At 43.9% G+C, this 27,738-nt stretch overlaps 1 protein-coding gene across 2 annotated transcripts in view; it reads left to right on the top strand.

Annotated features, from left to right (window-relative positions):
• Positions 1 to 27,738, top strand: part of BRDT (bromodomain testis associated) — a 2,469,968-nt gene that overhangs the window by 1,240,693 nt on the left and 1,201,537 nt on the right. For both annotated transcript variants that reach the window (XM_086953938.1, XM_086953937.1), the window contains 3 exons: positions 23,800 to 24,092; positions 24,249 to 24,365; positions 24,437 to 24,574. In XM_086953938.1, the coding sequence (XP_086810064.1) occupies positions 23,800 to 24,092; positions 24,249 to 24,365; positions 24,437 to 24,574 (548 nt within the window). The remainder of the gene's footprint in view (positions 1 to 23,799; positions 24,093 to 24,248; positions 24,366 to 24,436; positions 24,575 to 27,738) is intronic.

Raw genomic sequence — 27,738 nt, 5'->3', positions numbered from 1 at the left:
GACCTATCCTGGATCTCAGGATCTTGAACCTTTACCTGAAACAGGAAAAGTTCAAGATGCTCACTCTTGCACAGGTTCTTCAAGCGCTGCTGGAAGAAGACTGGATGGTGTCCATCGACTTGCAGGATGCGTATTTTCATATTCCCATCCTGAAGTCGCACAGAAAGTATCTCCGTTTTACGGTGGGGGTCACAACACTACCAGTTTGTGGTTCTTCCGTTTGGTCTTACTACTGCTCCTCGAGTCTTCACCAAGGTGATGGCGGTGGTGGCAGCTCATCTCAGAAGATCGGGGATACATGTGTTTCCGTATCTAGACGACTGGCTGATCAAAGCGGAGTAGCCGGAGAAGGTGCTCCATCATCTGCAGGAGACAACTCAGTTGTTGCACAGGTTGGGTTTTTCGATAAATGTACCCAAGTCTCACCTGGTGCCCTCGCAGCGCAACCTGTTCATAGGTGCGGTACTGGACACTACTGTATGTCGCGCATTCCCTCCCCCTCAAAGGATTCGCGATATTCAGGAGATGATTCCTTTGTTTTTCCCTGGAGCGGTTGTTCCAGTCCTGAAGGTCCTTCGCCTGCTCGGTCTGATGGCTTCATGCATCCTGTTGGTCAACCATGCACGCTGGCACATGAGGGCACTCCAGTGGTGCCTCCGCAGGCAGTGGTATCAGCCCAACGGAGATCTCAGGGAGTCAGTGAAGATCTCCAGAGAAACTGCAGCGGATCTGTCTTGGTGGAGTGTGGAAGGCAATCTGTCTCAAGGAAAGCCTTTTCAGATTCCTCCTTCGGTTGCCACAGTAATATCGGACGCGTCCACCCTCGGGTGGGGTGCTCATCTGGGGGACCTGGAGGTCAAAGGTCTTTGGTCTCCAGAGGAAAGGTTGCTTCACATCAACCTTCTGGAATTGCGGGCAATACGTCTGGCGCTCAAGGCCTTCCTCCCTTCCCTTCGCAGTCAGTCGGTCCAAGTCCTAATGGACAACACGACCGCGATGTGGTACATCAACAAACAGGGAGGAGTAGGGTCGCAGTGTCTCTGCAGGGAGGCTCTGCGTCTCTGGTCCTGGGTTCAGGACCATCAGATTTGTCTGATGGCAAATCTGGCCGGAGTTCAGAACGTTCGTGCAGACAGTCTCAGTCGGCAGTTCTCTGCCGATCACGAGTGGAGGCTCCATCCAGAGGTGGTTCACGACATCTTTCGGATGTGGGGACTCCTCGGGTGGACCTGTTCGCCACTCACGAGAATGCTCACTGCCTGTCATTCTGCAGCCTCCAGTTTCCGATGCAGGGAGCCTTGGGGGATGCGTTTCAGTTGAGTTGGAGCTCGCAACTCCTTTACGCTTTTCCTCCCATATCCTTGATTCCTCGGGTTCTGAGGAAAATTCGCCAAGACCGGGCCCGAGTCATATTGATTGCCCCGGACTGGCCAAGAAGGGTGTGGTACTCAGATCTTCTCCACCTCTCCTCTCACCCGCCGCTCCGTCTCCCTCACAGGGCAGATCTCCTCTCTCAGTGGGAGGTGCAGGTTCTACACCCCCACCTCCAGACCTTACACCTTCATGCCTGGAGATTGAACGGGGCAACCTGATTTCTTTTTCTCTCCCTCATGATGTGGTGGATGTCATTTTGTCAGCCAGGCGTGACTCCACTAAGTCCATCTATTCCTATAGGTGGTCTAAGTTTGTTATTTGGTGCAGGGAGAAGTCCATAGATCCTTTGAGGGCCCATTTATCTGATGTTCTCCAGTTTGCCCTTTCTCTGGCACAGCAGGGGCTTGCTGTTGCCACAGTGAAGGGTTATCTGTCAGCGCTGTCGGCGTTTATTTGTTTGCCTGACCAGCCTTCTCTGTTTAAATCTCCTATAGTCTTGAGGTTTTTGAAGGGCCTCATTAATAAGTTCCCTCCTGTCCCTTTTATTGTGCCTCAGTGGGATTTGAATCTGGTTCTGACATTTTTAATGGGTGCTCCTTTCGAGCCTCTTCATAAATGTACCATGAGGCTCCTGACTTTCAAAACTGTTTTCCTCATTGCGATAACTTCAGCAAGGAGGGTAAGTGAGCTTCAAGCTCTTAGTTCCAAGCCCCCATTCCTGTCCATTCATGCTGATCGAATGGTTCTAAGGACCAGGGCTGCTTTTCTGCCGAAGGTGGTGTCTTCTTTCCACCTTGGTCAATCCGTCACCCTCCCTTCCTTTTATCCTCCCCCTCACCCTTCCAAGGAGGAGGAGAGGGTGCACCGTCTGGACCCCAAGAGGGCGGTGTCTTTTTATTTGGACAGAACTAGAGACTGTCGCATGGACGACCAGCTCTTTATTGGCTTTGCTGGCTGCAAGAAGGGAAGAGCAGTCCATAAGAGGACTTTGTCGAGATGGATCGTCCTCTGCATTAAGATCTGCTACTCTTTGGCCGGTAAGGAACCACCAGAGGGCATAAGAGCTCATTCCACTAGGGCTAAGTCTTCGACCTCTGCTTTGGCTAGAGGTGTGCCGGTTGAGGATATTTGTAGGGCCGCAACTTGGTCTTCCCTCCACACCTTCGCGAAGCACTACTGCTTGGATACCGAAGTCAGGAGGGACGGCCACTTTGCGCGTTCTGTTCTTCAGGATTTCCTGGTCTAGAAGAGTGGACACCCTCCTCCGGGAGTGGGGACTGCTGTGGGACTCTATTCACAAGGTGAGGAATCCACACGGCAGATGTATCTATCAGAAGAACAAGTTACTTACCTTCGGTAACGCTTTTTCTGGTAGATACAATATCTGCCTGTGGATTCCTCACTGACCCACCCGCCTCCCCGTTGTCCACTCTTCTTTGCCAGTGTATCTCTAATGGATTGTTTTATTGTAAAATGTTTAATTGCATTTACTTCACACTGTGTGTGTTACTTTTATTTCTATACTGTGTATATTGTGTACATTTCTACTGTCATCGGTCCGTCCGTGTGCCTCGAAGGCACGGAAAAAAGGGCGGAACTGATGTCATCACGCCGGCGTGGGCCTATTGTAGGCGTCGGTGACGTCAGCGGAGTCGCGAGCGGAGCCGTGTCTCTGTGACGTCCGCGTCGGCGCGAAGCTACAAAAAAGAATTTCCGAATGTTGCTGACGCAAGGGGATATTCACAAGGTGAGGAATCCACAGGCAGATATTGTATCTACCAGAAAAAGCGTTACCGAAGGTAAGTAACTTGTTCTTTAGGCACATTACCTTTCCACCCATTCTCGTTTTAGGTGCCTAGATTATGTCCTTTTCGCTACTACTCCATCCGGGATCTTCTGGCATGAAGTTTAACATGTTTTCTAACCCTCCCTCTACCCTTGTCTGTCTCCCCATGTCTTTGGGGTCTCCTTGTCTCTGCTGCAGGTGCTTGGGTTGAGCTTCTTTTGGACTATGCTCAGTGCATAGGTCATTCTGGGGGTCTGGTACCACTTCTATGTGGTTGTTTGATTCTGGTCTTATATGACTCCACTGACGTCACCCCCGGTGTGCAGAGGTACTGCTGGGAAAAAAGTTTTCTGGACCCAGTCCGACACCTGGGGATATTCTAAGTAAGCTAGACTGTGTCTCTATCAGATACATTGTTACCGAAGGTAAGCAACTCATTCTTCCCTCCTCTACAGGAGACCACCAACCGTAAGAGCCTCGACCTCAGGTGGTCAACCGGCAAAGCACTTCTGCATGTGAGCCCGGCAAGCCTGGGTTCAAAACTTCTGACTGCGTCCCCTTGGCCTAGGGGTCCTCATGACCTTAGCCCCCCTTTTTGTTTCTGCCGTACTTGTCCCCAAGTCCCCCACTGCAGCCTCTTTGTTTCAGGTTCCTTTGCCTTTAATGGTGTAGCGCTCAAGGCTTTCATCCTGACCAGCACCTCTGCACCTGGGCTCACCAGGTCCAGTAGAAGGAAACTGTTTGGTGATACATAGGACCTTACCCCCTAGCACCTTAAGTGCCAAAAGGCACCTATAAACTCAGATAGCGTTGTAATGTTCGAGACTCTTACCTCAAAAACCGTTAGAGTATTTTACTGTTTTTCTTCTAAAATCGATATCTCCGAAAATAATTGAATTATTCTAAAGATCTTGTCTAAATTCAATTCATATAAAAATCAACTTTATTTTTATAAATGAGTCTCACATTTCTTATTGATCCTGTGAACCGCTTCCACAACAATGCCTGACACTCTCCTCTGATAAGCCGAAGCTCGACCACACTCCCATAAATGGAGGACCTGGGATAATTAAAATAAGCCCTGTAAACCACATGAGGGTCGTCTGGACTGTTTGAATTTATTTTATTTTATTTATTTATAAAATTTCTAGAGCGCACAAATACCTTCCGGTGTCTCGGCGCTAGAGTTCACTAAGATTGCAAAGGGTTCCTGCTAAACTTACTGGTCAAAAAGCCACGTTTTAAGATGTTTCCGAAATATTAGTAAGGAAGAACTTGATTTAATATGAGGGGGAAGCTTGTTCCACAATTTCGAAGCAGCAACTACGAAGTGTTTGTCTCCCCATGTTGCTTTCATAGTGCGTGGGATGTTAAGCAGCTGAGATGCCGCAGAACGTAAGGATCGGGTGGGTTTGTAGACACTGATAGATTTTTTTAAGAAGTCTGGTCCAGTATTATTCAGTGTTTTGTAAATAATGCACAAGGCCTTGAACTTTGTGCGGCATCTGATCGGCAACCAGTGTAGTTGGCGAATGATGGGAGATATGGATGAGAATTTAGGTGTGCCGGTTAGGATCCTTGCAGCAGCGTTTTGCACAAGCTGTAACTTGTTCAGGACTTGCTCCTGTGCATTCAGCAATAGGCGGTTGCAATAATCAACCTTTGACAGGACCAGAGTGGACATTAAGGTTTTACCTGCGTTTGGGGGTAGGAAAGGAAGTAATTTCTTTACCATTCTCAAGGTGTAGAAGGACGCTCAGACCACTGCGTTAGCATGGCTGACAAAGGTTAGCCGATTGTCAAATAGGACTCCAAGATTCCTGACTTTTGACACCGGTAGGGGAGGATCTCCCAGCTCTGATGGCCACCAGACTGGGGACCAAGACGGGGTCAGTTCACCAAATAGCATGACCTCCGTCTTGTCGGAGTTTAGTTTTAAGCAATTCTGGTCCATCCAGGTGCTAATCGCTCTCATACCTTCCTGGAAGTTAGCGGCCACTGCTGCTCCGTTTTTGTGAATAGCCAGGACTAACTGAGTGTCATCGGCGTATGATGTTAATCCAATGCCAAATGACTTAATCACCCTCGCTAAGTCCGACACATAGATGTTAAAAAGCGTCGGACTTAGCGAGGAGCCCTGAGGAACTCCACAAGGCAAGGTGAAATCAGGCGAGTAGTAACTCCCCATTTTCACAGACTGCTCTCTGTCCGATAGAAGGGATGCCAGAAGAGCCTTAGCTTTGCCTTGAATGCCCATGGCAGTGACACGGTCGATCAAGATGTTGTGATCGACCGTGTCGAAAGCTGCAGATAGATCTAGAAGTATTAGGATCGCTGTACCGCCTTGGTCCATAATTATTCTGACCTCTTCGGCTGCTTTTATCAAAGCAGTCTCGGTTCCATGACCCTTTCTAAACCCAAATTGGGTATTATCTAGCAGCTCGTTTTTGTCAATGAAGCTTGATAGTTGTAAATTAATTGCCTTCTCGAAAACCTTAGATGGATAGGGGAGCGAGGCAATAGCTTTTTAACTCTGCTGGATTTAGTGTCGTTTTTTTAGGAGGGGTTTCACAATGACTTTCTTCCAGATTATAGGGTAGTCACCTGTCAGGAACATAGCGTTGCAGATATTAGTGAGCACCGGGGCTATCTGATTAGAGACTAATTTAAGAATGAGCGGGGGGCATAGGTCCGTGGGTGATCCTGATTTAACAGTGTTCATGATTTCCTCCATGGAGGCCTGAGAGAGTGAAGAGAAAGCTTCCAGAATTGGCCCTGTGGATATATGGGGATTAACTGGACCAGCTGTGGCAGCAGAGGTTTTTTTAGTGAAATTATCAAAAATATCTGTAACCTTTCCTTTAAAAAATTCTGCAACTTCATTGCAAAAAATTTGAGATGGTTCTATGGAATCTGGAACCGGAGGGTTAGATAATTTTTTTACCACCTGGAATAGCTGTTTGCTCGAGTTTTGAGCTGATTTTATTTGTGTAGTGAATAAATTACATTTTTCCTTAATGATAAGTTTTTTGTAGCTATGCAGAGCTATCTTGTATCTCTCTCTATCATTGTTGTCGTAATTCCTGCGCCAACGCCTCTCTAGGTTTCGGCATCGTTGTCTCTCGAGCCTTAATAGTTCTGAGAACCAAGGAGCAGAAGGTTTATTACGGTTAGGCTGCAGTTTTTTGACAGGTGCTACATAATCCAGTGCATTATTCAACCAGTGCACATAGTTATTAGATGCTTCATATGGGTCATCTGAGTCTTTGAGTTTTGTGGATTTAAGGATGTTATTAAAAACAGGGTAGTCAATATTTTTCCAATCACAACATTTGATCTGAGAGCGTATAGTGGGCATAGAGTTTTTGTGGTTCCTAACTAATATAGAAAATTTTACTGCCGAGTGGTCAGTCCAAGTGAGTGGAATCACAGTAGGTTGATTCATGAATGAATTGTTTGTAAATAGACCGTCCAAGGTGTGACCGGCTTGATGAGTGGCTGAGGAGACTCGTTGTTCTAGACCGGCAGCCAGAAAATCAGAGAGAATCCTAATGGAATCTTTGTCTGCATGATTTTCTAAATGAAAGTTAAAATCACCCAGTATTGTATATTCTGTATTAGCGGCTACTGGTTCTAACAAAAGATTAAGAGCTTCCAAAAAAGGTGTTCGCGAGGTGGGTGGTCGGTAAAGTAGGGTTCCTTTAAAGGTTTGAGTAGGAGAAAGAATAAAGGTGAAACCTAAAGCTTCTACAGAATCATGGTTCAATGGTTCGGTTTTTAAAACTAAGCTGGCGCGATGTATAATAGCTAGATGCCCTTACATTGGTATCACTACATAAAAAGCCTGCTTTGTGGATCAGTGGTGAGATACAAGACTAGCATTTGCTGATACCACTTGGTCAAATGTTTATTCCACTAACAAATCCACAATTGACACTATGTAGGAAGTTGGCTCTCTATATACTATACCAGAAAGAGGTATAGTGTGGAGAGTCAAGTGGATACCCAGAGGCTTTAAATAGGCTAAAGTAGATAATACTAATGCTCTGTTTTGTGGTAGTGTGGGTTAGCAGTTAGGCTTGTCAGAGGTCACTGCTAATCATTTATTGTAACCCAAAAATTGAATAGAGAGACGCACTCTGTAATGGTTAACAACCAAATGTTCAATCTACAGGTTGGTGGTGCAATAGGGTAAATCCTCCTGAGTATGAGGATAACGTACAATTTCAAGAAGCGCTGGCCTCAAAGCATGAGGGGTGTCTCCCACTTGCACTTGAGGAAATAGTAATTCAATATAATCACTCTTGAAAAATTGGTTTCTCAATGAACTCTATTGAGATTGCAAAATATTCTTCAATATTATCATTCGTTATTTCTTCATAACCATGATTCCCATTAGGTTTATTTATTTAACTTTCATTATGCCCAATGCATTTCGGGCGGTTTGCCCTTCTTCAGGAGGTTAATTCTGAAATGTAGAGGAAACTTGGGTTCAGTACATGTTGTAAATTGAAAGAATGGTGCTGTACTAGTAAAAGTGTAGACAGTGAAAAGTGCTTGCACGTGCACAAAATGCTAGAAGAGACGTGTCCACTAAATTTCCAGTGCGGTTGCAAGGGTGCTGAACCATGTTAGGAATACAAGTGCAGTCCTGGAATATCACGTGAAAAGACTTCTCAAGACCACAAAGAACGGAAAAGAAAACGTGTCATTGACTGGTAAACCAATGCACAAACGAAGAGGATGCGTCATCAAATGTTAATAAAGTTGAATGAAACTGTGAACATAGAAGAAAACCTGATGTGCCGAAAGTATATAGATAAGTGTAATAGGAGGTTCCCCAATCCGTGGGTGTGGTGAAGTGTTTTAAGTTGAAAAAAAGTGGTGGAATGTGGCGGTAATATATAGGTGAGTGTAGTAACAGGTACCGCATTACATAAACATGGTGAAGTGCTCTCTGTCGAAGAGAGGTGAAATAAGCATGCCAGTAAACTCACTCTGAATAAAATAACTCGATTAAGACAATCGGTCGAACACTGTGAAGGTAAACTGAACACGAAAGGAATATGTGAAACACTGCTGTATTGAGATTAAATAAAGTATCTGTGTAAACGAAAGGTCAGGCTTACCCATAGTATAAAGATGCAAGCGTAAACGGTTAATCTTCAAAGGCACTAATGCAGCCCAGTAACCCCGTGTGTATTTATTTTGAAACGTGCATGAACTCGGAAATGCTGCAGCTTGCGTGATGATGAGAAAAGAGAGATTATAATGAATTACTATTTCCTAGAGTGCAAGTGAGACGCCCCTCATGCTTTGAGGCCAGTGTTTCTTGAAATCATTTATTGTACCCACCGTGTCCATAAATGAGGCACACACTCAATCAATAAATTCGAGACCAATTTATAAAAATATTACATTGTTATATTTATTTTGTAGAACCACAGAACTTCGTCTTAGGTAAATTCGTTTTGCAATATAAATTCTTTTCAATATCAAAAGTGGACAGAATGTGCAATGTTATCCTATGGGAGGAAGAAAATATTCAGCATACAGATAGGTAGCATCGACTTACAACACTAATCTTTGGCAGTTAACATCATTATTAAGCAAAGTACAGTTCAGCACCAACAATGCTTCACCAGTCGCGCAGGGGTGCCCGGGTCCAGAATGTAAATGTGTTGGGCGCCCAATATAACTCAGTGAGGAATGAGGCAATCGGACAGAGGCTGCCTATAGGTTAGTAGTAGCGGCTTGGGGGGGCCAGTCTCCGCGGGTTGAAGCAAGCACTGGGTAGGGTTCAGAGCAGCACCAACACTACACCACCTGCTGCACCGGGGCGGCTAGGTGCAGGGTGCCAACACCGCATCGGGTGTCCAATTTAAAGCAATCGAAAAAGGCGAAATTGGAAAAGGGCTGCATGCTCAGACCAAGTCCAAGTAAAAAACCAACTGCTGGAGTGGTAAGTTGCGATGCTCAAGACGTAGGACACCTTTGGTCCGCCACATCAAGGTCCAAGCCCGGCGACTCCTCTGATGTCGGAAACGGCTTACCCAAGCAAGGCCCGGTTGAGGGGGTCTCCGTCACAGGCTGCAGGCGGCATTGAGGAGTATGTAAGGTGTCAACCTATGATGGACTCGGGCTAAGGAGCGCCTGGGGAACCTCAGTTGGGCACTTGGACTCGGGCCGGAGGCATTGAATGCAGAGGTGGAATCGAGAGCAGGGTTTCTCGGTTCTTCAGGTCACAGAGGCCTTTACTTGAAGTGTGTTTCTGGTGAACAGGTCCGCTGTTATCAGGGGATATTGATCTTTGTCAAAGGTAGGCAGTACTCCCAAGGTTTTGGAGGTTTCTCGGCTGCAGGACAAGTCTTTTGCCGCAGGATCGTCGAGGGCTGCAGACAGGGCAGTAGGGCTGGGCCCAAGTCAATATATTTCTGCTGTCTTCTCAGTTGGTGTGACTCTGGTGTCCGGCTCTTCTTAGGTCATTGGGAACTGAAGTTCAGGATCTGGGGATGCCACCTAAATTCTAGATTTGGGGGTGTTACTGGGAGGGACAGTAGTGGCTAATTGGCCCTCTACCTGGTGTGTCTACACCTCTATTATGCTCACCTCCTGTGGGAGGTGGACATAGATCTAACCCTGATTGGATAAGTCCCACCATCTTCAAGATGGTGGGCACTGAAATGTGAACTTCACCTCGCCTTCAGCACCTGGGATGTGGAGCTGGCGAAGGGTGGCTCCCCTCCTACGGTAGCCAAGTTTTCCCACCAAAAGGGGGCAAGGACATGAAAGGGGCCTGCTCCTTCTAATAGGAGAGGCTGGGGTTGCGTCACAAAGGCAGCAAGGCCTTTGAAGCTACCCGCCACAGTTGGCTCTTCCTGACCAGGGGGAGGTGTGAACACCTCCACCTAGAAAAGGCATTGTTCTTGACCTGTGAATGCGCAGGCACTCACCACATGGGATCAGAACACTGTCTGGTGGTAGCAGGCTGACATACGCCAGTCAGTGACCAAACTTTGGGTTTGTAGGTTTTAGGGGACCTCTCTAAGGTGCGCATTTTTTAATACACCTGACACTGGAATTAGCGGAGGTTTATTATGATGAGATGTTTGGTAGCAAACATCCCATACTTAAGCGAAGCCATTATAGAGCTGGGGAACTAGTAATGACGAGTGTCCAGCCTATGTACTTACTAGGGCTTCCCTGGTCACTTACAGTATACAGGAATCAACGTGGATATGTCAGGGGCATACCTGCTCTTGCAGATACATCCTCACAGGAGAGAGAGTGCACCCTGCCTTAGGGCTAAGGCCAGTTAGAGCGGTGGCTTACCTCTATCTAATTCAGTGCCTCTGGGCTTGGCACACAGGGAGGTGTACCATGTCGACTCTTCAGTTTTGATCTGCACAAGACACGTAGGCTGCAGTGGCAGTGTGCATGTGCTTGGTGAGGGGTCCCTTAGGTCGGCACAAGTTGTGCTGCAGGCATTAGGGACATCCTCTTTTACCACAAGGCCCTTAATACCAGGCTCTTGGTACCAGGGGTACCTTTTACTAAGGACTTGCATGTTAGCTAAAGTAGTGTTAATTGTGGAAACAATAGGTACAGGTTGGGGAAGGAGCCCTGGCACAGCGGACCTGATTGGCAGGGACCCTGTGCACTTCCAGTCAAAATTATATTATTTTCCAGGCAAAAAGTGGGGGCTAACCTTGTCCAAAAGAGGTACTTCCCCACAACAACAAATTGTTAGATTCTTGGGTATGACAGTTACAGAAATGCCTGTAGACATGTCTATATCCTGTAGGCATTGCCCCCCCTGGGGATCCTGATTGTCTCATAAAACATCCCTCCTCAAAAGGACTGGTTTTGCAAGTAGCTACAGCTTCTGCGGACCCAAATGTCCTCTCCGCTGGTTCCACCCAGCACTGAGACCAGATGGCTGGAAAGTTGTGTGAAATATTTTCTGATGGCTACATCTGCCTGTGGATTCCTCACCTTTTGAATTACCACTGCACCAGCATTCCACTGAAATTCCTTTCCTAGCTTTCCCACATCGACGAGGCTTTCAAAATAGCACAGCTCCGCTCGCGAATCCATATAACGTAATCTGAGCCATAAGAAGACGTTGGTTCCCTTTTTTCTGTGCCATCGACGCTTAACGTTTTTTTTCTAGGACTCTCCATTTCTCTGAGTATACTTTGTTTCTTGAATATCTTCGTGATTCTGTAGGAATGGCTACTTTGAAGAAGTCTGGTTTCAAGCCATGTCGGGAGTGTGGGGGCCATATGTCTGGTACTGACCCTCACGACGACTGCCTGTGGTGTCTTTCTTCGGACCATGACGTCGAGGGATGTTCGTGCTGTCAAAAGATGAACCCAAAAGCGCTGAAGGAGTGTGAAGCGAAACTCTTCATTGCAAAGGAGAAAAAAGAAAAGAGGGGTCGTAAGCGCTCAAAGTCGTCGACCTCGCATACTTCTAAGTTTAAGAAGCATAAGAAGTTGAAGAGGAGATGCGGTCTCGATGTCGATCTTCGGAGGGCAAGGCTTTGAGGTCATCCTGTTCAGCGACTTTGAGAAAAGGACTTTGTTTCTCCGTCGCCTTCTCCGCAGGCCACTCCGATCCATTCACCAACTTCGAGTAGTTCATTGGCGTCCAGAGGTGCTTCGATGCCCAGAGATTCTCCGGCGACCCGGGTTTCTTTGACTCCCAGAGGGTCTTCTCCTGTACCTGCAGCTTCGCCTTTGTGGGCGCTGATCCACCGGCTCCTCAGCCTCCAGTTCGGTCCCAGATGGACCAAGTCCAAGAAGGTTCGGATCCTTGCCCTCCTTTCTTAGGACCAGGAGCGGATCCCTCGTATTTCCTGAATGCGATGTTTGGCATGATTGTCAGCGCATCCTACCCTTCCGGTGTGCCGTCTGGCCCCGTGGTTCCACTTGCCTTTAACTTGGGCATCCCCCAGCAGTATGCCCAGCTACCCTTCATGCCTTTTATGCAGACTGCTCCATCTTGGCAGTTTCCGGTGCCGAAGTTTTCGACTCTGAAATCTCAAGCTCCGCCTGGTGTAGAATCGGCACCGTCTCCCATTCGATCGGCGTTGCTGCCTGTTTCCGAAGGTCCTCCGACGCCAGTGTCGTTACCACCGGCACCGCAGCTGGTGCAGCTGACTCCGATCCTGAAGCAGCTATCCAGGAGGGAAGCACAAAGACTGCTAGAAGAAGGTGAGTACCGGCAAGAGCAAGGGGAGATTCTTGATTCCGTAGACGAGTTCGAAGGTCTGCAAAAGGCTAGTGTTTTAGACGCTTCCCCAGAGTGGGAGCTCTCTTTACCAAAGGCTGTTTCCTCTCAGGATGTCGCCCCTTATGTGGTGATTAGAAAAGCTGCTGAGTTGTTGGCTCTTCAGTTGCCTTCAGCTGAAGTTGTCAAATATTTTGACTGAACTGCTTAATACTTCTTCTTCAACTAGTGAGCCTCTACTGCCTTTCAATGAGGCTTTGACGGAGCCAATTATAGAGGTGTGGCAGAAACCCTTGTCTGCTCCTGCGGTTTCTAGATCAGTAGCAAGAAGATATAGACCTGCTCCTAGTGATTCAGCTTTTCGTCCTGCCCACCCATCTCCAGAAAGCTTGGTGGGTCAGGCTTCTTGCTCCAAGCAATTGTTTGGGTCCTTTCCTACCACCCCGGGGGAAAGGGATTCTACAAAGCTTTAACAATCGGCCAAGAAGGTGTTTTCCTCAGCAAGTACAGCGCTGAAGTCTCTGAACCCCACTTGCTTACTTGGGAGGTACATTCATGCCCATATAGACTCTGTTAAGCAATTGGCCCTAAACTTCCTGAGGAAGATTGAGTGCATTTTCTTGAGGCTCTTTCGGATTCTCAAGCAGCTGCCCGACAGGTCATTCAATCGGGTTTGGACACTGCGGACTCGGTTGCCCGGGGAATGGGTTCTTCTGTTGCTATGAGAAGACATGCCTGGCTCAGATGTACATGTTTTTCCTTGTATGTTCAGGCTACTCTACTGGCTCAAGATTGTTTGGTACCAAAGCAGACGTTTTAAAGACAGTAATGCTTCTGCAAGATCTTTGGGCCTGCAGTCTCAGCCTAGGGGGTATGGCTACAAGAGGTATCAAGGCTTTGGGAAGGTGGCTCACTTTAGAGGTCATCAGCAGCCTCAGCAGCAACAACAGCAAACCATTCTATACAGGCCGTACCGGGGAAAGAATAGAGGCCGCCCTCGAAGAGCCTCTCGGCTGCAGTGCTCCTCCTTCTTCTCCTGTCCCATCCCAACCTCCCCCCCCCCCCACCCCCACTGGTACAACGGGAAAGCAGCCCTAGATCCCTCTTCTTGGAGCATGTTGGTCCTGTAGGGGGTCGGGTGTCCCATTTTCTACAAGTTTGGAAATCGGTTACTTTAGACCGTTGGGTTTTGAATCTTGTGGAAAATGGGTACACCCTCCCTTTTCTAGAGTTTCCACCTTCTTACCCTCCCCACCAGGATTGGTGTTCAGAGGACCATTTACTACTCTAACAGGAGGTTCTTGTTTTGTTGCAGAAAGGGGCCATAGAGGTGGTTCTAGAGCAGGAAAGGGGTCAGGGATGTTACTCCCGTTATTTCCTGATCCCCAAGAAGGACAGCCGATTGAGGCCAATCCTGGACCTCAGGATTTTGAATTTTGACCTCAGACAGGAAAAGTTCAAAATGTTGACCTTGGCTTAGGTTCTTCTTGCGCTGCAACAGTAAGACTGGATGGTGTCAATCGATTTGTAGGATGCGTATTTTCATCTTCTCATCCTGAAGTCACATCGGAAGTATCGCCAGTTTGGGGTCGCAACACTGCCAGTTTGCGGTCCTTCCGTTCGGTCTCACTTCCGCACTACGGATCTTCACAAAGATGATGGCCGTGGTTGCAGCACATCTCAGAAGGTATGGGGTTCCAGTTTTCCCTTATCTGGACGATTGGCTGCTAAAAGCTAAGTCTCCAGAGATGGTGTTGCGCCACTTGCATGCAACAACGGATTTGTTGTTCAACTTAGGTTTCTTGATAAATCTACCCAAATCTCGCCTGGTGCCTTCTCAGCGCAGCCTGGTCATAGGGACAATACTGGACATTACTGTGTGTCGATCTTTTATGCCTCCGCAAAGGATTCTCAACATACAGGAGATGATTTTTTTGTTTTGCAATGGAGCGGTTGTTCCAGTCCTGCATGTTCTTTGCCTGCTCAGTCTGTTCGCTTCCTGCATACTGTTGGTCAGCCATGCACGCTGGTACATGAGTGCACTCCAGTGGTGCCTCCGCAGGCAGTGGTTTCAGTACGATGGAGATCTCTGGGAGAACATCAGAATCTCCAGAGACACTGCAGTGGAGCTGTCTTGGTGGAGTGTGCGGGGCAACCTGCCTCAAAAATGCCCTTTCAGTCTCCTCAGCTATGGCCACAGTGATCACGGATACCTCCACTATAGGGTGGGGAGCTCATCTGGGGTATCTGGAAGTCAAAGGTCTTTGGTCTCCAGAGGAAAAGTACCTTCACATCAACCTTTTGGAGTTGCGGGCAATACGTTTGGCTCTCAAGGGAGATGTAGGGTTGTATCGTCTCTGCAACTCTGGTCCTGAGCTCAGGGCCATCAGATATGTGTTATGGCAAATCATCTGGCAGGAGTACTAAATTTACGTGCGGACAGTCTCAGTCTGCATTACTCGGCCGATCACAAATGGCGGCTCCATCTGGAGGTGGTCCATCTTGTCTTCAAGATGTGGGGATTTCTTCGGTTAGACGTCTTTGCCACTTGCGAGAACGCGCACTGTCCATTGTTCTGCAGACTCCAGTTACCGATGCAAGGAGCGTTGGCGGGACTAGTTTCAGTTGGATTGAATTTCGCAGCTCCTTTATGATTTGACCCCCCCCCCCCCATACCATTGATTCCTCGAGTTCTGAGTAAGATTCGCCAAGACCAGGCCCAAGTTATATTGATTGCCCCTGATTGTCCAAGAAGGGTGTGGTATACAGATCTACTTCACCTCTCATCGCTCCCTCATCCTCTCAGGGCGGATCTTCTCTTGCAGGGGCAGGTTCTACACCCCAACCTCCAGAGCCTGCACCTTCGTATATGGAGATTGAACGGGGCAACCTGAGTTCCTTCTCTCTCCCACCAGATTTGGTGCATGTTATTTTATCATCTAGAAGACACTCCACCAAATCCATTTATTCCTCCAGGTGGTCCAAATTTGTGAAATGATGTGGAGAGAGGTCTATTGATCCTTTGAAGGCTTATTTGCCTGATGTGCCGAGTTTTTCTCTTTCTTTGGCTCAGCAGGGTTGTGCTGTTGTTGCAGTTAAAGGATATTTATCTGCTTTTCTTTGTTTGCCGGACCAGCCGTTGTTTAAATTTCCACTTATGAGGTTCATTAAGGGCTTAACCAATATGTTTCCTCCTACTCCCTTCATTATGCCTCAGTAGGATTTGAATCTTGTTGTTACATTTCTGATGGGTTCTCCTTTTGAGCCTCTTCAAAGTTGCCCTTTGAGGCTTTTATCTTTCAGGACGGTCTTTTTGATCGCTATTACCTCGGCCAGGAGGGTAAGTGAACTTAAGGCTCTTAGTTCAAAACCTCAGTTTTTAACCATTCATGCAGAAAAGATGCGTCTCAGGACCAAGGCTGCTTTCCTGCCTAAGGTGGTTACTCCTTTCCATTTAGGTCTGTCTGTTACCTTACCTACCTTCTATCCCCCCCCTTCCAAGGATGAGGAGAGACTTCATTGCCTGGAACCTAAGAGGGCGGTCAGTTTTTACTTGGACAGAACCAGGGAACTAAGGCTGGATGATCAGCTTTTTGTGGGTAAAATTGGACAGATGATAGGAAAAGCTGTCCACAAACGAATACTTCCCAGGAGGATTATCTTGTGTTTCAAGATCTGCTACACCCTGGCTAAGAAGGAGCTGCCTTAAGGTATTAGAGCTCATTCCACTAGAGCTAAGTCTTCTACTTCTGCTTTGGCTAGAGGTGTTCCTGTTGTTGTTATTTGTAAGGCAGCAACTTGGGCCTCCCTGCACACCTTTGCGAAGCATTACTGCTTGGATTCTGAGGTTAGGAGGGATTTGTGCACGCTCTGTTCTGCAAGATGTTTTGGTATAGTCGGGTGGACACCATTCTCCGGGAGAGGTACGGCTTGGGGATTCAATTCAAAAGGTGAGGAATCCACAGGCCGATGTATCCATCAGAAGAACAAGTTACTTAGCTTCGGTAACGCTTTTTTTGGTGGATACAGTATCTGCCTGGGATTTCTCACTGACCCGGCCGCCACCCCGTTATCCTCTTGTTTATACCGAAAAAGTTATATTTGGATGTTTTTAATATGTCATTTTTCAAGCATTCAGTTTGCTGCTGAGAAGTGCTTTTCTTATTGGGGTTTCCTTTCCGCTTTTATATATACTATATGTATTTCTATATATATATATATAGGTATTTGCTGGTAGTGTTTCTCTAAGAGAGAAAGCGTCCGCACATTAAGTTGGTACAACTCTCAATTAAACATTTCTACGTGTAATGTCAATTTTATAAGTATATTTCTGCGAGGTGCACTAGTTGTCCTGTTAAACACCCACCACCAGGGGTGTCAAAACTAGCCAAGAATGCTAATATCAAGAACCAAGAAAAAAACAGGTCAGTCAAGCACTCTCAGAATTGTTTAGCATTTCAAACAGTTGTTGTTGTCATTCACAAGTTCTAAAGTCAATAGAGCAGATTGTTCCATTGACAGTTATGCTTCACTTTAGTAAGTGTAAAGTTCATTTGCAGAAAGCAGATTTCCAAAATACGGATCCAAACAAGATGTTGTGCTTCAAATTCTTTATTTCATACACATTAAAAGTTTTCCAGCTCACACCGCCGACACGTGTTTCGTCTCATGGAGACTTTTTCAAGGCAAAAGATATTATGAAGGGGTGTAGATTTAACACGAGTCCTATCTCCCAATATAGTTATAGTTGACTTCGAAAATCACGCAATCAAATAAGAGTCCGCATGGAATAGTCCGGGGGTAAAGGATCCTAACAATCCAGGTCACTTAACCCGTCTTTATATGCAGTGCATGAGAGGTAGTCCAATGTCATGGTCAAAGACTTAGGCAATATTCTTAGTAAATTCAGGAGTCTCGCTGTGCGGAGGTTCGTTCGTTATTATACAATTTGTGGGGGGACCATGATAAGTCTCTCCTACAGAGCGTCGTCCAGGGGGAACCTCCACTGCCCCCGGACTATTCCATTCAGACTCTTATTTGATTGCGTGATTTTCGAAGTGAACTAGAACTATATTGGGAGACAGGACTCGTGTTAAATCTACACCCCTTCATAATATCTTTTGCCTTGAAAAAGTCTCCATGAGACGAAACACGTGTCGGCGGTGTGAGCTGAAAACTTTTAATGTGTATGAAATAAAGAATTTGAAGCACATCTTGTTTGGATCCGTATTTTGGAAATCTGCTTTCTGCCAATGAACTTTACACTTACTAAAGTGAAGCATAACTGTCAATGGAACAATCTGCTCTATTGACTTTAGAACTTGTGAATGACAATAACAACTGTTTGAAATGCTAAATAATTCTGAGAGTGCTTGACTGACCTGTTTTTTTCTTGGTATTTCTATATATATTCTGTATACTTGTGGAAAAGTTGTCGGTCCGCCCGTTTGCCTCGAGGGCATGGAAAAAATGTGTGGAACTGACGTCAGCATGCCAACGAGGTCCTCCTATGGCTCCGATGACGTCATATGGAGTCATGAGCGGAGCCATGCTATTATGACGTCCTTGTCGACGTGGGAGAGCTATGAAAAATAATTTCAGTGGAATGCTGGAGCAGGGGTAATTCAAAAGGTGAGGAATCCACAGGCAGATACTATATCCACGAGAAAAAGCGTTACTGAAAGTAAGTAACTTGTTCTTCTCTTCTGTTAGTGCAGCATTACAGTTTTTGAATACTACATGTATTTTCTGCAGATTTTCCCATGCATGATAAGACTCAGTGGAGAGTTTGCTGCCTTCTCTTCCAGAGGAAGCCAACAGTGAACTGCTACCGATGGTGCAGAATGGCCTAGAGGCAGCAAAATTTACTACAAAATGTGGAATGGACACCACCGATTCCGTGGGTAGAGCTGTGGCTCAGTGAGTTGCACTGCTCAAGCATGTATGGCTCTGTCGGTCTGGATTGTCAGAGCCTGTGCAGAATAGCCTGAAAGGAATGCCGTTTGATGAAATCCATAGATTTAGTGTATGTGCTGATTATGCTTTACAGCATATTCGTGCTACATGGTGTGATAAAAACACCTAAACATGTCTGTGAAAGATCTGGTTGCATTCTTTCTTTCTGACTTGTGGACAGAAGTGTTTATAAATGAATGAGTTGCAATATGTATTCATCTAGTTGCAACCAGTGTTTGTCTCTGCTTTCTGCAAGAGATTATGGTTGTTTAGCTAACCTTGCGATTCTTTATATGTTTTTACCTGACCCTTACTTCCGGTAAGTTACGATTATAGTAGTGCATTTAATCTGAAGAATTCTTTTCAGTACAGTTTAGTAAAGTATATTTCACAATATGTGGCTTTCTAGATTACTTTTTACTGATTGGCGCATAATTTGTGACTTTCTCCTTCAGCTCTGTCGATGACAGTTTTTCAGCTGTTTATTTGTGTTTGGTTTTTGATTGATTACCTGATATATAGGTCTTGATTATTTTTGTTCCTGGGATTGTCATGCTATTATTGGTTTCCAGGGAGATGTGTCTTTCTGTTGATTCCATTCCTTCTATTATGAAGTGTATTTCACATTCTTGACTCTTTTGGAGTTGTTTTACCGTGTTGCGTTATTTCTTTTAGTTCAATAAAGGGTTTATTGGCCATAATATAAGGTGTGAATACATAATACAGTAAAGAAATTGTGAGGGAAAACGGGAGAGGAGGGGGAGGAGAACATAGGAAGAAAAATCAGAATACATTGTAGATTTGAAGGAACAACAGTAAACTTATCATAGGCAATAAAAGTAAAGGAAAGGGTACAGTAAATATAAAATAAAAGTAAATGCAAATGAGGTTATGCAGGTAACTATGTTAACAATGAAAAAGGGCATCAAGGGGGTTTGGAAACTTCCTGCTGAGCAGGTCGTGGGCAAAAGGAGCGAGTTGTACAATTATCCAAATACATCGTAACAGGAAGCCATAAATCTGCACGTTTAGCTGCCATCTGGGCAGGAAAAACAAAAGCAGTGTCAAGTCTATGGTTATGACCAACATTATACCACCATGCTTTGAAAGTAATAGTGGAGGAAGACTTCCAATTAATAGTTATTTGTTGAAATGCAACAGCCAGTAATAAATCAACAATACGAACATATAGGTCAGTCTCGTCCCAACAAGGAGAAAGACTTCCCAAAAAGACATGGGTGGGAGAGAAGGGAATACAAGTATGAAAAATAACATTGATTTGTGCCCAAACCTGCAGCCAAAAGGCATGTACATTCTTGCAGAGGAACAGCATATGAAAAAGAGTGGCATTGGGTGAGGAGCAAGACCAACATACATCGGGGGTGGCAGGGAATCGCTTGTGGAGGGTAAAGGGACTTTGGAGCAATCGATTATATATGAAAAATGGAGACTGAGTTAAAGATGCCGATCTAGAAGTTTTACAAACTTTTCTCCAAATCTTATCCCACAGAGATATTGGCCATGATGTAGAAAGGTCATTTTCCCAATGCTCCTCCACCGTGGATTTGGGTCTGGGAAGTGTATGTGCATGAAGGTGCTTGTAAATAACAGAAGCTTTAGGAAGAGTTTGTAGAATAGAATGAAGTTGGAGGGTGAGGCCAGGTGAAATAGAAGAGGGGGGCACCAACAAGAGTTTCGTATAAACCTCCATGACCGCTTCTTTAAGGAGCAGATATTTGGGAGGAAAGTTGGATGGTAAATTAAAAGTGGAACTCAAGGCGTGGAAAGGCAAGAAGGTGGATTGTGAAAAGAGCTGCGATATCCAGATCAATCCCTTGGATCTCCAAGAATGCCAGTAAATGGGTTTACCTCAGATTAAATGGTATTTATTATGCCAGATAGTGGATGAGGGGAAATCAGCAATATTCGTATGGGGGAGGTTTAGAGGATAAAAGGAGTTTGACAGTGAATTTATGAATAAGAGTGGGAATCGAATAGGGTTTACGTGAGAGAGAGATATATTCAGCAAAGGAAAAAGTGGAAAGGAAAAGGCGCTCAACCTTGGTCCATAGAGGAGAAGGGGAATCGGGGTCCTGCAACCAAAAGGAAGCTTGGCGCAACAAAAAAGCCTTATGGTAAGCCGGAAAGTCAGGAAAATTAACTCCTCCTTCATAAGTGGGGCGAATGAGCCTAGCAAGGGACATTCTGGGTTTAGCTTTATGCCATAAAAAGGAGGACAAAACTGAATTAATTTTCTTTAAAAATATAGCTGGGATAGAGACAGTGATATTGTGTATAGAACAATGGGGGATAGCATAATTTTAACGGTATCTAAACGACCCCACCAAGACAGGTAAAGAGGGTGCCACTGGGCTGTGAGTGCATTTAGTAAGACAGAGGGAAACAGTGTCAGGGATGGAAGGAGTAATATGCAATCCTAAATACTTGATGTGGGAAGGGCTCCAGGTAAAATTAGAAGCGCTGAAGTCAGGTTTGAAGGTGAATTTTGTCAGGGGGAGGATCTCACATTTATCATTATTAAGCTTATAACCAGAGATTGAGGAATATTGCCAAACTTCCTCCAAGAAAGCAGGAATAGAGACCGTGGGATTCGATATGAAGAGTAGAATATCATCTGCGTAGGCAGCAAGTTTAATGGAGGAGTCCGCGGTCTGAAAGCCATGGATGTCAGGATTCTGGCGTAGCCTGGATAAGAAAGGTTCTAAAGCAAGATTAAAAAGAAAAGGTTAGAGGGGGCATCCCTGACTAACTCCTCTGCCAAGGTCAAAGTAGGGAGAGATTTGACCATTGGCATAAACTGCAGCACGTGGGTGAGAATATAATAATGAGACTAGGGAAGTAAATTTAGGGCCAAACCCGAACCAACCGAGAGTGTGGAAGAGATAGGGCCAATCAACCCTATCAAACACCTTCTCAGTGTCCAGGGCTATCGCAGCAAGGGAATGCTGGAGATGGGATGATTTTGACAGTATGTTAAATAATAGCTTGGATTTTACCCGTGATGTAACGACCTTTAACAAAGCCAGACTGTTCTTCTCCTAAAAGCTCAGGAAGCAGATGGTCTAGTCTTTTCGCCAATGACTTGGCGAAAATGTTATAATCCATATTAACGAGGGAGATGGGTCTGTAATTCTTGCAATATTGCACATCTTTTCCAGGTTTGGGTATTAAACAAATGTGTGCATCTAAAAAGGACCCTGAGGAGACACCTAAATCAGCAAAGGAATGGAGAAGAGAATGCAATTTTGGAATCAATAATTTGGAGAAATGAAGGTAAAACTCGACGGTAAAGCCGTCTGGGCCAGGAGCTTTGTTAGGTTTAAGATGCTGGAGTGCGTTGAGTAACTCTTTCTGTGAAATGTCAGTCTCCAAAGAGGACAGATCAAGAGGGAAATGTGTATATATAACTTCCTACTCACTACCACACTCTCTCCACGCCCGCGATATATGTCGATGTGGGAAGGAATTTTACAACACGGTATTTCAGAGGACGAGTGGGCACATTTATGGTCCGACATCTCCAGATTCAACCACTCTGTAGAACTTCGGGAAGCTCATCTTAAGACCATGATGGACTGGTATCTCCATCCATCCAGGTTCAAACAGATCTTTCCTAACCGTTCCAATAGATGCTGGAGGGGTTGCGGGCTTCTGGGCGACTTTCAGCACATTTGGTGGGACTGCCCGAATATACGCCCCTTCTGGGAAAAAATACTTGCACACATTAAGGACATGCTGGGATACCCCATCACAACCACCATGGCGGGGATTCTTTTGGTCATCACGACCCTACCCTGGAGCACTAGACCCGAGCAGACAAGACAATCATGTGGCTCTATATAGGTGCGGCTAAAGTGACCCTAGCAGCCGCCTGGAAGCGGAGGGAAGCCCTGGCAATTTTCCTTTGGCATTCTCGATTATGGAAGTTGCTCAGCCTAGAAAGAATGTGTGATATTTGTAGGGATAATTACAAGAATTTTGAATCGAAATGGGGTCCTATAGTTGCCTTCCTCACACGGGGGCTACCATCGGCTGTCTGTCCTCCTTCTGTCAGAGCGCTTCATCTCTTTCAATTTTGAGTTACCTGCTACTATTCCACGTGGACTATGCCAACCTGATTTTGCTGCCACCATTGTTGGGGGGGGAGTTCATGGTTACTCCTTATTTGGGCGTTGTTTTTGTGTGACTTTATTGTACTTCATATGTCACCTTCGGGATTTGAAAAAATACCATCACAAAAGAAAGATGGGACACCTTATTAAACTGTTTGATTTTAAATAAGTATCACGAGGGATTGGCCCAAGCCCCACCGTCGTCATAAACTGTCTACTTCATTTAAGCATTCTCTATGAGATTGGGGCTGGGTATTTACCTAGGCAATGTGTTACTATGTACATCCTCCATCTTGTCGATATCTACAACGCTCCCTAATACTTGTAAAAAATTTCAATAAACACAAGTTTGACAAAAAGAGTTCTAAAAGCAACCTTTGAGGTGTTTAAGAATTTGGAAGATAGTGGTAAGCCGTGGTGGACACCTTTGCATGATTGCTCATTTCTACACAAACAAGATTCTGTGATTTGACAATGAACTCTGAGAACTGTGTAGGATGTTTGGGTCCTTACTAACTCGATTCTGCAACAGAATAGTTGTCAACTGATGAGCACATTCAGAACTTTTGTCTGTGAGGGCATCGGTGTCTACTTTCACAAGATGTAATACTACAAGATCTTGTTTGTGAGAAATACCGAAAAGAGCCATGTACATTACACTTCCCAAACAGTATTACCAGATTCTCACATACTCTATTTGTATCTCTGAAATGAGTCTTCTAGTAGCTCGGCTCCATCCCTTCTTCCCTTCCTATATAATATATATATAGAGTAAAGGCTTTTCGGAGGTTCCGTTTTGTAAACATGGCAGTGGTCTGGTTCTGATCTAACGTAACTGAAATCAGAGAGAATGGTTAGAAGTTTTTAATGATACTGTGACTAAGGGGACAGATTATTAAGCCCTAAATGTGCTCTTGAATCCCTATTAGTAACAGCAAACGCTAAACCCCTGATTAGTCTACTGCATGGTCACACAAAATTTTGTAATTCTAAACAATGCTCATTACTTATCTGTTGCTGAAGTATTATTGCAAGCTGCAGCAATTAAACCTAAGAATGACATTGAGCTGGCTTTTCAGTAGCATTCATATTGGTTTGTAAGAATTCCAAAAAATATTTTGCCTAGACAAGTCTGCCTAGGAATATGGTTTTGCATGCAAGTAACCTGGCCATTGAATTTGCACTAGGATTTATTTCCTGATGGAGCTGGGCCTTTTGTCTGATGGTTTCTTATTTTGTTGCATGTGTCCAGTATTACCGATAAATTATCAATAAGAAAGACTACACAAACTTATTTGTCATGTTTCTTTATGACAGCCAGTCAAAGAAAATCATTCCAGTCGATTTGGTTGCATGCGAGGTATATAACCAGGATAACGCCCAACCTATGAATTATGATGAGAAGAGGCAGCTAAGTTTGGATATCAATAAACTACCAGGAGACAAGCTTGGTCGGCTTGTACATATAATACAGTCACGAGAGCCATCACTCAAAGACTCGGATCCCAATGAGCTAGAAATAGACTTTGAAACCTTGAAAGCCTCCACTCTGCGAGAATTAGAGAGATACGTTATGATCTGTTTAAGAAAAAGACAAAGAAAACCCAGTAGTGAGTATTGTGTTGTAGTATTTATTTTTCCTACGAGGTGAGAGAGCGAAGTGGGTGTTGAATGCTTGCTCTAAACAGCATTAACATTGTGTATCTAATCATTTGCTTTCATTGAATTATTACTCTACTCTTGGGGGATTGTACTTTATCCTACAGCTGAGAAATTACCCAAGTCCAAAGAAGAAATTCAGTTGCAGAAAAAGAAATTGCTTGAAAAACGACGGAGAAGTGATGTTGGAAATTCTACATCGGCTACAAAGGATACGGACAAAAGTAAGTTAATTTATGCAATAAACGTCTGTGTTTTTATTAGGATTTTTCTAAATAATGTGTTTGTTTTCCAGCTGAACTCTATGCTGCACAAAGTGCATTTGGGGGTTCAAGAAGACTTAGTGAAAGTAGCAGTACTGACAGCTCTTCGAGCTCTGCTAACAGTGCCAGCACTAGCAGTCGTTCAGGATCGGACAGTGACTTTGAATCAGGTTAGAAGTTCAGCTTCATTTGATTTAGTTATTGTAAGCACCTGTGTTGTTTTTTTTTTTTTTTTTTTTTTTATTGATATTTGAGTTGCAAGTTTAAACAGACTATAACATAATTCCTTCATGAGATCATACCAAGATACAAGTTATACATCTAATTCAAAAGAAGATAAAGCAAAACAGTTCAGAATATCAAAAAACAGATAATACATGGCTAACCGGTATAGAAAGTTCATTATATCGTTACTTCATCAGTCCACTTCTGAATTGATGACCAAATTTTTAACCCAAGCTGTTTTTTTTTTTTCCCCTTGGTAGCATATATTGCTGACTCAAGTTTATGTCTAGCAAGGAGACGTCCCCTCCATGTATGGAAAGATGGTGAATCTGTACTAATCCAGTCCTGAGATATGCATGCCCGGAATTCAGCCATCATAATGAATAACAAGTTCGTTTGTTCCATATCTTTTGAATCCTTAGAAACACCAAATAATATAAGTTCAGGCGACAAAACAATATTTTTGCAAAGAATGTGTTCTATAAACTTCTGAACATCACAAATTAATCCATTTAGTTTTACACACGAGAAAAACATATGTAGAGTATCTGCCCCTCTTACATTACAGCGATTGCATTTGATTCCAGTAATGCTCCCCCATTTCAAAACTTTTGCCGGCGTATAATATAGATCACACAAGACCATGTAATGTTGAGTGCGATTACGCCCAGAAAATAAAATAGAGGTGGCCATTTTGATTGATTCTTCCAAGAGTACATCCTTTGTACCTAATTTGTCTTCCCATTTGTCCCTCAACTTATTAAGGTCATCCCCAAGGTAAGTCATTAAAGTATTATAATAGAACCCAATTCTTCTTTTATTATTTAGAGTATCTATAAGTAAGATTGGGGTTAAATCTTGTCTTTCTATATTGGAAGGTGAATTTAGAAAACTATGAATCTGTAAAAATTTAAAATAATCACAAGAAGGAATTTTAAAGTTACCTTGTAGTTCACTGAAAGAAAATAAAGTTTCAGAATTATTATATAGATCAGAAAGAGCGGTGATCCCCTTATCGTTCCATTTTTTCATCACCTGGTCTCTAAATATAGCGGGAAAACAGTGACTTGAGTTTAGTGGCGTATATCTAGTGATTTTTCTAATTCCCACCACTTTTTTAATAATTCGCCAAGCTTTATATGCTGCAGTCAAGATCTTAAATTTTGTTTTTTTATAATAGCTTGGCTCAATGAATTTTAACAGATGATAGTTCGCATCAGTACCTACTACCATTTCATAGATATTTGGATATTGTGCCCAGATAATAGGTATTTTATTGCCCACAATTAAGGGAAACATATATTGGAGTGCTGCAACTAAATAATAAAATAGAAAATGAGGTGCAGCCCATCCCCCCCTATCTTTCGGTATAATCAGCTTCTTATATGCTCTTCTAATGCCTTTATAGCCCCACAAGAATCTTATTGCGGTTCTTTCAATTTCTTGAAAAAAACTTAAAGGAAATTCCAAGGGGATTGTTCTAAATAAGTAAATAAATTTCGGCAATATAAGCATCTTTAAAACATTGTTTCTACCATGAAGAGATAAATGTAAATGGTTTATTCTCTCCAAAGTTGATTTAGTCTTTTTAAGAATCGGAATGTAATTGATACTAGGTACCTTAGAGATAGGAATAGTTAATCTAATACCTAAGTAAACTGCTTCTGTAACTATATTTGTAATAGGAGGTGGGTTTGATCCTGTAAACAAAATTTGTGTTTTAGATAGATTTAATTTATACCCGGAAAAAGATCCGAATGTGCCCGCTAATTCTTCAATCCTCAAAAACGTTCTTTCAGTATCTTTAGTGACCACTACTAAATCATCAGCATATGCGAGGGCTCTGTATACCGTACCTCCTAGCTGTACTGGAACTATACTTTCCTCCCTATTTAACTGGTTAAGAAAGATATCTATATATATAGCAAAAAGAAGAGGAGAGGACGGGCATCCTTGTCGTGTTCCTCTTTGGATGGAAAATGATGCAGATTTGTTATGACCTATTTTTATTACTGAAACTGGATTTCAGTAAGCACCTGTGTTGTAATGATTGATTATTTGCATGGCTCTTGAATCCGCAATATTGATTTCCATTTTAACTGAATACAAACTCACTCCTAAAAAGCCAATTAAAATCTTGCTGTGGCTATTGCGTTCTCTTTACAGTGAGCTCTGTGCTTCATTGTAAAATATTCTGCAGAGGGATACCTTTTTATATTTAATAATAGTTGCGCTGGTATGTTTTATTTTACATATTTAAGAAATCCACTTTGGATTTCAATTGCAAATCATATTTAGCAATGCCATCAGAGCTGGTGTCGTGGTCATTTACTAACCAGTAATCTGCAGTACTGTAAAAGAAAATATCTGAGACTCATTCAGCTTGTTTATTTATCAGAATGCAGCAGTTTGTATTTATCATGGTAACTTTAAAAAGCTTTATTACGGTCCTGTCCGAAGTATTGCATGTTTCAGGGTGACGCTGCGATTTTTATCAGGACAAACAGTACCGAGGAAAGCTTTTACATGTTTTTCTGAGATGCACCTTCACCTGGACTTTACATGGCCTGCTTGAGTAGAATTTAACCAAATTCTGTGTACTACTTTATCATTATCAAATATTTTATCACTTTAGATCATAAAAGTGTGGATGCGACAAAAAAACATTGCACGTATACATAAAAACACAATCATAAATAACAATAAATATAATTTTAAGAAGTGTGTAGAGCACATTTAAAATATGATTTAAAAAAACTATTTTAAAAGCCGCAATATGGGTAGAGGCAACACAGCTAACTGTAATGCATAGAAGACATAGCAGCATAGCAAAGACTGAGGCCTGCGAACAGGAATAGAACAGCACTATTGCCCATTCAAGCACAAAGGCACAGATAATCCATTTCACCAATTAAAAGCTAGTGGTATTTCGAGCACCTTATCCAAATTGTCATTAAAAAGCTAGCCAGGCAAAAACCACAATCCAGCTAGTGTCTGATTGGAGTAATCTGAATGCCTCCTGGTATTCCCTACTGCCTGGGATTTGCAAAGGGGAACAATCTACTTCAAACCGAGCTCCTTATAAAGTAGGTAGAAAAACAAAATAGAA

The sequence above is a fragment of the Lissotriton vulgaris genome, chromosome 1_1 (assembly GCF_964263255.1).
Source record: "Lissotriton vulgaris chromosome 1_1, aLisVul1.2, whole genome shotgun sequence".
NCBI lineage: Eukaryota > Metazoa > Chordata > Amphibia > Caudata > Salamandridae > Lissotriton > Lissotriton vulgaris.
The sequence above is the reverse complement of the archived record's forward strand: the minus strand, read 5'-3'. Positions and strand labels throughout refer to the sequence as shown.